Source organism: Vigna unguiculata, chromosome 5, assembly GCF_004118075.2.
Source record: "Vigna unguiculata cultivar IT97K-499-35 chromosome 5, ASM411807v1, whole genome shotgun sequence".
Classification (NCBI taxonomy): domain Eukaryota; kingdom Viridiplantae; phylum Streptophyta; class Magnoliopsida; order Fabales; family Fabaceae; genus Vigna; species Vigna unguiculata.
The window spans coordinates 43767110-43777559 of record NC_040283.1 but is presented as its reverse complement, the minus strand read 5'-3'; the positions used below and the strand labels follow the sequence as shown (position 1 = coordinate 43777559).

Genomic DNA, 10450 nt, shown 5'->3' with positions numbered 1-10450 from the left:
TAACGATATAACAATATGATCATATAAAGATATAATGATAGCATAATATCACAATAATACCATATGACAATATGTTGATATAATAATATCATGATATAACGTTATCACGATAAGAGGATATGACAATATACCAATATGATGATACAATGATATATTATCAAATTATTGTTGGGAATAGTCTAAGTGTGAGTCAAAGTCCCACATTAGATAGAAAAGACAAAGTTAAACATTATATAAGAATAAAGGCCCATAACAACATTGCCTTAAGATTTTGGTGTAAAAGTGGTGTCTAAGGTCTTATATGTGTAAGACTAATGTCATATAACCATATGGAACCATAATATCTCAATGACCATGCCTATAACCATAACTCATATATGTGAAAAATATGAAATATACCACAAGAAACCCAACAATTATGATTATAAAATTATGCAAGTAATAAACTTACATGTGTCGACAACTCAGCAAAATAACATGGTAAAATAATAATTATGTTAGCCACTTAACAACAACGTCACTAAGTTAACACAGAAAAAAAAAAGTTTATAGCAAGATTCAATTGAAACATTTAAATTTATTGAATACTCAATTGACCATACAAATTCATTAGATACTCAATAAAAAATTCTCAAATTTATCATGGACTTAAAACAAAATTAATAGCCTAAATAATATACTATTTGGTTGTTATGGAATTTACTATTATTTCTTCAATTTGAATATGAATAATTATAATAAATAGAGAATTATAATATAATAATTAAAGCGATGATTTTTTTTTGTATAAAACTATTAATAATGGTAATATGGCAAATAGATTTATTATGATGACAACCATAGAAGAAAAGGAGAAATGAAAACATGAAAGAAAAGAGTATATATTTTTCATTTCCTTAATTTTTTTGTAAGACAAATAATACAAAAATATGTAAAATAAGAAAATCAGATATGCTTGAAGGCAGCCCTTAATATGAGTGGAGAGCATTCCCTATTATCATTCTGTTTGAATAGGGATTTCAATAATTTCAAAATTGGGATTCCTTTATAAATTGTTTGTATTTAATTTTTTTAATTAAAATACTTAATATTTTAATAAAATAATTGAATTAATTTTAAGATAAAAATTATATTTTAAAATACATAATTTTAAAATTAAGCTTTAAAAAAAATATTAATCAAATTTAAATATTTAAAGAGTATTTAACAAATAAAGTCTGTTCAGTATATATGTGCATTGAGAGAAGGTGACTAACGGTGTGATTTCAAATTTCTATTTTTAGTAAATTTTAAATTTTATTATTTTAATTATTTGAAATATCTTATAGTAGTTTTTACTTTTTTTGTTTTTTTTTTTTCAAACAACTTATTTTCTTAAAAAAAAATATTAAATCCATTAATAATAAATTAACTATTCTCTTAAATTATATAGAAAAGTTAAGAAAACAGACATTGATTAGTAGCGTAAACTTGTTTTCCACTCTTTGCTGCTTGTTCTAATTCGTATGTGTCACAACACATAAAGAAGACATAATCGTTATCTTTATGATGACATTATTGGATAAAGCATGGTTTTGATAAATTAAAACCCTAATATTGGTGCTGTCTCTCTCTCAAACCTAATTCTGTTACTCAATTGCTGTATAATTGTACTCATCAACATTTTAAAATACTTCAAGGACAGTATGATTAGTTGAAAAAAAAATAGCAAGACATTCAAAGGAATCAAACCCTGTTTCTATAATTAAATAAAGTAAATTATCTATGTTGATGGATGCTAAAATATTGGTCTATTAATTGATATATGGTTTGGCACATAGTTAGTTATCTGAATATTCGTGATAATTTTGGATTTTGATCTCTATATTTCTAAAGAAGATAAATATCACGAGCATTTAATTATGTTTTAAATTTCTAGAATTTACATAAAATTCGACTTTAGTCTTTGGAACTTTAAAAGAATAATTTTAATCATTTCAATATAAATCATATGATTACTTTTGTTTTAATTTCAATAACTATGATATTTGTCTCCAAAATTTGGAAGATTAAACCAATTTTAACCTAAATATATAACAAAATATTGGTAGTTTTTAAATGAATCTATGCCAAAGGGCCCAATATTAAATCTTTGGCATTGAATGAATATTTGTTTTTAATCAATCTAAAATGAGAACGCTCTCGTCTTATTCATATATATATATATATATATATATATATATATATATATATATATATATATATATATATATAATGTTTAAATAATTGTTTCACGAAACTCGTGTTAATATTTGTGTTGTCATCTCCAATTGTCACCTATTTTATTTTTCTTAAGAATTTTTCAAATAAATCTTATTAATTAAATTATGGTTGTCAAATTATATTTTTCAAAGTAATGTTGACGAGACAAAAAAATTCAAATATATTTCTTATTTTTCCGCATGCAAACAAAAATAATTATTATTGTCATTTTAAACTAAGTGTTTTTTTGAAGCTACGGGTCTTTGATTGGATTCAAACAGCTCCTGGAGTTTTTTATTTTAATTTTTTTTCAATGATAAGATTAAGCTTGAAAGTGAACACAGTTATCCATTTAGTGGATTTTTTTGTTTGTCCAATTTCTATCCTATCATATGTTGGATCAGCCATAGTTCTAATACTGTGCTCTGCTATGTTGAATTACAAGATAATAGGGACAAAATAAATAAATAAATAAATTTAGTCCTTTTCTAACAATCGATTATCTCTATAAATTTTTTTTCATTAATTAGATTTAAATTTTGTAATAAAATTTTTATTCGATTCTTTTAAATGGAAATACCAAAAATATTGTATACCAATAAACTCTTGATAAAAAGAAAAAAACAAATAGGTGAGAATCTTCATATTTTTGGAGTAAATTTTTTTTTTTGTTCCCAACTATTTTCAAAAATCACATTTTCTCTGTACATTGTGAAACTTCGTTACTTATGGATAAATGTTGTGTTGTTTGTATTGGAAGTCCCTCAACGATAAAACATAATATCAATTTCTATTACATACATGGAAGAAAATCTTATTTTATACATTTGTTTTGGTGAAAATCAATTATATTATATTATTTTATTTACTTTTATTTAATATAAATTAAAAAACACGCGATAAATAAATAAGAACATAAAATTAAAAAAAGAAACCCACAACAAATTTAATCTGTTTCATTTCCAAACAATTTATTATCAACTTTTCGGTTTTATACAAATTTTGTATTTTCCTTTCTAGATATTATTAAGTGTGGGAGTGGGATTTGTTGGGTTTATATATACTTTGGTATGTTTTGGTTATAATTATTTGAGAGATTGTGGTTATATATATATATATATATATATATATATATATATATATATATATATATATATATATATATATATATATATATATATATATGATATTAGCTTTATATTGTGACTATGGGTATTTATTCTAGTATTTAACTTTATTTATTTTATCTAATGTGAAATTTTGACTTGCATTTAGACTATTTTCAATGGAAATTAATAAATACTTCACAATAATTATAAATTTATTTCGATTGTGACAAGGCCTAATAATATATAATAAAACAACAAAATCAAGGATACACTTAAAATACTTATATGAGGAGAAATCTCAAATCAATTTTCCATTTTTATATAATAATTTTTTACTCTTCTAGATATTTTTAGTTATTACTTATTGTTCTAGATACTTTGATAAATACTTAAAAACTAATCCACTCTAATTTAAATATATTTATCTACTTACATTTTTTTAATTATAGAATTTTAACACAAAGCTCTACTTAAAAAAAAATTACGTAGCAGAATGCATTATGAACTACTTATCACTAGAATTGGTGATAGTTGACTTCTTCATATATATATATAGAGAGAGAGAAAAAAAAAGTGATGCATAAGGGTCAATTCTACATTGTTTGCGGGTTGGGAGATTTTGAAAAGAACACAACATGGTCTTTGAAATTATTTACATGAAATGCTCCATCACATTATACATTTTAAAGTTCCATTGTCTTCAATTTTGATAGTGCACGGAAACATATTACACGAACCATCAACTTTGCTAGAGTTTCTTGCTTTCTCACCAAAACAAGGTGTTGTAGGGCACACTACCAACAAACATCTCCGTTTCTGCAAGAAATTCACGATTCATATTATTCATTCCAAATATCTTCTTTTAAAAATATAGTTATTGCCGACTAATTAATAATAATAAAAAAAACAAAACACAACTTAAAAGTCTCACGTCAACTAAAAATAAGACCAATTTATAATGTATAAGTGAGGTACAAACTTTATTTTACAAATCAATTTTTTGGAATTTAATTAGGCTTAAAATCCATTTCTACCACAATTTACTAATGAAACTCAAATAGTATTGTAAAAAATAACATAGTTAGTAAAAATGTAAGATAGACAAAAGCAAACAAAACTCACTACAAAACTATTTTCTAAAATGAAGAGACCAAATCCACGACGATTTGCATGTTAGTTTAGGTAGGATTTTGGTAAATCCATTATTTAACCCACTAAAAACACATTTGGTTTGGTAAACTTAAGTGTTTACATTTTCTGTGCGTTAGAGTCCATTCAATAAGTCAGTGTTAAATGAATCAGGTTGAATCAATCGGGTCCAGATGTTAATTTTCTTTTTGTTGAAAATTATAACTTTCAATTAATTTAATTGAAAAATAATAATACAATTTTTATAAAAATTAATTCAATACTTCAAATAAGTTAATAGATAAAGTCATTATAAATTTTGCTAAACTAATTTAAGACACGAAATGTAATGAAAAGAACAATATAACATATAAGAGTGGGTTAATTTGGATTGAATTATGTTTGACTCGATCATAACTGTTTCGAGTATAAAGACCTACCACCTATCTAAAAGTATTGAATCTGCCTTTACTCTTTCTTTCTTCATTATAGTATCTACCGTTCGATCTCTTTTCTTTCGCTCACGTTCAATCTCCTTTCGCTCTTTCTTGCTCGGTTATCCAGATGATCAGGTACCTGTTTATAAGGCTCTGATGCTTAAGTTAGTTCAAGTTCGTTCGGATAAATGCAATTAATGTTATAATAAATGTGAAGTAAAAGTCCTTACCTACTTTAATTTACAAATTTAGTTTTGATGCAGCCGCCCGACCGAAGGGTCGTGCATGTTGTCGAAGCCCTCATAATTTTGGCGACAAAGTTCCAATAGAATGAACTCTCAAGTCGTGGGCTCCCTAAAATCACTCCGAAAAAATTACCACATCAACAACTCACGAGATTATCCGCCTGTAGCGGGCGGTCAAAGACCACTTATCCTTGGACCACTTGACCGAGGGTCTGGCTAAGGATGTTAATAAGTTATACGGTACAATAACTAAAACTTAGCTCAATCTAATTGGATTGGATTGAATTTTATAGAGTTAAATTACGATATTTTCAAACTTAATCACCCTTAACCAAATGGTGTGTTTTTTAAAATTTTCTCTTTTAATCTAAAGAAATCACAAACTGTTTTTAAAATTTTAGTTAGTATATAATCTTTAAGCATTTTTTTTTAACTAAAATCAAACTTGTTCTTGAAAAAGCACAAAGAAGCAGATGAGTGAGGCATTCCTCCTAAATTAGACAGACATATTATGTTATTATCGACAAATATAAGCATTTAAGTGATAGTGGAATACCTTTCCTTTCCAAATGAATTGATAATTAATTATCTTGTTTCATAAATCGTGAAAGGGAACAGAGCTGCCAAACACAAGGGATATGCACTTCTGTTTCCTTTTTAGATGAGAAAGAACGTGGACAACCACTTGCGTACTTAAATTCTTTTCTTTTTTCATCCTACAAATTGCATCCTAATCCTATCTTTCACATGCTTTGTGGATTGCTTTTCTCACCTCACTGCTGTTACACTTCAAAACTTCATTAATCTTTCCAAACTCCACCCAAAACCATATTTCTTTGTCAAAAAATAACCTACGACTAATCCCCACTTTATGGACTAACAACTTTCTGCATTAGATAAATATAAAACTACTTGCTTTGGACTTGAGGAATCTGCCAAAATCAGAAACTTACATGAAAACTGTTAAAAACTTAAACAGTTGGATTGAGTGTTTATTACTTGACAAAAAACTATAGTTATTAGTCACAGTACAACTCTTGCTACTTAAAAGCATACGATACAAACGTTATGATTTGATCGCGACTCGATCCGCATCAAACCAAAAGGGAACAGTGAGTGAAATGGAGGAAGAATAGTTTCAGCCAAATTTCTATTCATGTTCATAAAAACTATCATAACTTATTTAATGATTCGAAGTTGTTGAGATTTGATATTGTTGCTTTTTTTATGATCAGAAGAAGACCATGAGCAGAAAGCATAGAAAAAAACTGTAAGAATAAAAGAAAGATTTAAGACACTTCAAGTGGTTATTTCCGATTATGAAAATAGTCAAAGCATGCTAAATAGAATAGGTTGCGGTGGTTATAATTTCCTTTTGAAGTGTTGACTAGAAACAAGTCCTCCAAATTTTAAAACTTTTATACTCGTTCCTGAATGTGATTTTACAGTACAAAAGTAATAGTTTCTAAATGTACCGGCTCATTGTTTCAGAACTTAGTATTCTGGATACCTAGTTACACAGTAAGCAAGACTATTCATACAAAAAATTCTCACAACAATTTACACTAAAAAATGTGACAAAATGAGCGATGTCAAAAAGAGAGATAGAAGAAAAAAATGCATGTGAAAAGGTGTAGCAAAAGCTAGTTGTGAGAATACTATTACTTACTTTATTACACAGTTGCAGGGAAATATTGAATGCAAAGTGTGGAGTAGCACCAGATAGCTCGCATTGACGTGTGATTATGAAGGCATATATCGAATCCTACCCCAATTCACATCACATCCTCCTAAACATAACTTCAGTAAGTTTTTCTCTTTATCATATGCTTTGTCCAAGTGTTGTATGATAACATGTAAAGCTTCTGATAAGGTGAACCATTCATGTCGAAACCTATCTGTGCCATCTTTGTCACATTTTCAAAGGTCACAAAATAAATGTCACGAAAGTAACCGTTAACATGTCTCTCATCCTCCATGTTTTCTTCTCTTCCTAATTGACAAACGATAACAAGCATTTATTTACTTGAAAAGGAAGTTCCTACGCTGTAGGAAACGAAAGTAGACAAGCACACACCACAGGTTCAACTGTTTACCCCTCTTGTTTATCATCACAAACCTGATAAACTCTAGTCCCTCGTGTACCCAACACCTTATTAAACCAAGTTATCGCCGTTTTTGGCACTGTGGGGCCTCCAAATCCCTCTATATATTAACAGTGTGCTTGCTCATACTCTTCATGACCCTTTTGATTTTTGTGTCCCACCCTGCGTCTTAGCAGAGCCACTCTGGTTACCACAATGTTCTTGCTACCTTCCTCTTTCTTTCACATGGTTTCTCTCTTCTCTTTTCTTTTATTCTCAATCGTGATTCGTTCTAGTACTGCTCAGGGTCCACCTTCCCCTGGCTACTACCCTAGTTCCAAAATTAGTCCTGTTACCTTTGCTGAGGGATTTAAAAACCTTTGGGGACCTCAGCATCAGAAACTAGACCAAGACTCATTAACAATCTGGCTTGACACTTACACAGGTATGTAAAATGTCTCACATAAACCCTCAACTTAGATACTTAAATCCAACTACACATGCTTATTTTATTTTCTGGTTTATTCATTATCACTTTTTTTGAAACTCAGGGAGTGGATTCAAGTCACTTCACTCTTACCGATCTGGATACTTTGGTGCTGCGATTAAGCTTCAACCTGGTTATACAGCAGGAGTCATAACATCTTTATACGTGAGGATTAACCTATAGCTTGAACTAATGTTGAAAATTGAGTACATATATTATGGTGTGTACAGTTATTCATCGTTTTTGTTTGTTGTTTCATTTGGGAACTGTTTGTAGCTTTCAAACAACCAAGACTACCCGGGAAACCATGATGAAATAGACATTGAATTCCTTGGTACCACGCCAGATAAACCATATGTGTTGCAGACAAATGTGTACATCAGAGGAAGTGGAGATGGGAACATTATAGGGAGAGAGATGAGGTTTCACCTTTGGTTCGACCCAACAGAAGATTTTCACAACTACGCTATTCTATGGGAACCCAGTGAGATCATGTAATAATAATATCTTCATGAACTACCATGATGCTCATAGATTTCCCAATAAAATCTAACTTAAAGACCTTAGCATAAATTTTTTAGCTAACCCAATTAGGCTAACAAGGTAGGTTAAAATATTTCACCGAAAAGTCCATTTCTTTACATTTACAATAATGGAATGTGGTCCCCTTTACAATATACCAGTTAACTTTTTGGTTGTCAAAAGTGAGAAAAACTGCATTTTGTGACTCAATCATGTGTTTTTCACGGGAGTAGGTTTGGTTATATGATAAAATCTAGCAGAATCTGGATTGTGTATATGTTGCTTGCCAGTTATAGTAATTTAATTATCTTACATTAATATATGCAGGTTTTTGGTGGATGATGTCCCAATAAGAAGGTATCCTAGGAAGAGTGATGCCACGTTCCCCACAAGAGAAATGCATGTGTACGGATCCATATGGGATGCTTCTTCATGGGCTACAGAGGGTGGAAAATACAAAGCTGATTATAAATACCAACCCTTCATTGGTGAATACAAAAATTTCAAACTTGAAGGTTGCACCACTGAAGACTCCACCTCATGCCAGCCACCTTCAGCCTCACCATCAGGCTATGGAAGCCTGAGCCCTCAGCAACTTGCTGCAATGCAATGGGTCCAAAACAACCACTTGGTCTATGACTATTGCCATGATCCTGGGAGAGACCACACCCTTACTCCAGAATGTTAATTAAGGTTTAAGATATATATTTGGATCAAAGATGGCAAAACACTTTCATAAATTTAACTGCAATACAGAAAATAAAATCATTGGTTTGGTTGAGGTTGGTATGTTTCAAAGTTGCTTATTGTTCATGGGGTGGATTCTGTGATGGTCCCACTTGCTAATGGTAAGTGTAATTGCAACAACAGTGAGCGTCCAAGCCCCCCAGAAAAGATTGTGATGTTTTTGTTGTTTCTGTAATTGTGTTGCTTTTGCCCCCACAAAAGATGGTGATGTTTTTGTTGTTTCTGTAATGTGATGCACTGTTGTTTAGTCTTTTCCTGTTGAAATAAATCTATTTGGATGCTTTCCTAATTGGTCTTTAGGATCAGAAATGTGAAAAAAAGGACCTTTGTCCCTCTGAAAGTAAGCTGTTGGAAAGAACCTTGTTGTGGACTTTTGTTGCTGAATTGGACAACCAAAACAATTATTCAATCTGTGACTCCATCGAAATAATAACTAACCTTATATTCTGCTGTGTCGGTAGAGTGCCCGTGCCAAGAACTATTATGTTTTGTTTGAACCTGCAAAATTTTCAAAAAGAAAGAATTAGGATACCATTTTAATAGAATTATCCTTTTACACATGTAAATATTTATTTCACATCTTCTCAGTTACAACAACAGCAAAAAAAAAAAAAAGAGTATGAAATTACGTGAACTATCTTAATTGTATCTTAGGAATCTTTAGTCTCTTGTTTTGGATTTCTAAATTTCAGCTTGTGAGTGAGTGGTCAGAAACATTACGTTGTCGTGTTATTCCTTTGTCTATTTGTGGCATTGTCAAATGTCACATGAATGCATTCCGGATTTCAAAGAGCATCTATTGGGAGAACAATGTTGCTACCCCGGATCAAACTTTCAAGCATTGCTTTGATTGGAAAAAAGTTATCCACGTAAATTTTACACCCAAATCACACCACAATTATTAACTATAATTTTCTATTGGTATAAATACACATTTGGTACCCAAACTTTTTCGGAAAGTTCAATTTGGTACCCGAGTTTTATGAATATTCAATTTGGTACCCCAATTTTCTAAAAAGATTTAATTTGGTCCTCTCCGTTAAGTTGGAGTTAACACCGTGTCCGTATAAGACACGTGTCAAGCCATGAAATTTTTACTTTTTTTATTATTTTTTTTCAAAAAAAATAATTTTTTTTTTAAAAAAAATTAAAAACTGTCACGTGTCAGTTTATCATCGTGCCACGTGACAACTTACAATCATGACATGTGGCAGTGTAATAGTTGTTTTTAATTTAGTACCCTAATTTAAATTTTTGGTTCAATTTAGTACCCAAATTTTTTAAAATGATCCAATTTCGTCATTTCCTATTTGAGACCAAATTAGTAAATAAGCTTAATTATAACTTATATAAACATGTTAAAATAATTTTTTTGAATTTATACATCAAATCACTACACCTAAATATTCAAATTATTTTATTTTTTACAAGTGTAAAAAATTTCATGTAT

General features: G+C 29.6%; 1 protein-coding gene across 1 annotated transcript; it reads left to right on the top strand.

The window, feature by feature from the left end:
- The first annotated feature begins 7384 nt into the window (after window positions 1–7384).
- LOC114183702 (xyloglucan endotransglucosylase/hydrolase protein 31-like) lies at window positions 7385–9358 on the top strand. Its single transcript, XM_028070816.1, has 4 exons — window positions 7385–7689; window positions 7796–7896; window positions 8008–8225; window positions 8581–9358. The coding sequence occupies exons 1-4, from the start codon at window positions 7461–7463 to the stop codon at window positions 8939–8941; spliced, it is 909 nt and encodes a 302-aa protein (XP_027926617.1). The 5' UTR covers window positions 7385–7460; the 3' UTR covers window positions 8942–9358.
- Window positions 9359–10450: the final 1092 nt, after the last annotated feature.

What these genes read in the sequence shown, in the direction of transcription:
- LOC114183702 (XM_028070816.1), top strand. Translation starts at nt 7,461, where the DNA reads ATGTTCTTGCTACCTTCCTCTTTCTTTCACATGGTTTCTCTCTTCTCT. An exon ending in CTGGCTTGACACTTACACAG is followed by an intron (nt 7,690 to 7,795) that starts GTATGTAAAATG and finishes TTTGAAACTCAG; the next exon opens with GGAGTGGATTCAAGTCACTT. An exon ending in TGGGAACCCAGTGAGATCAT is followed by an intron (nt 8,226 to 8,580) that starts GTAATAATAATA and finishes TAATATATGCAG; the next exon opens with GTTTTTGGTGGATGATGTCC.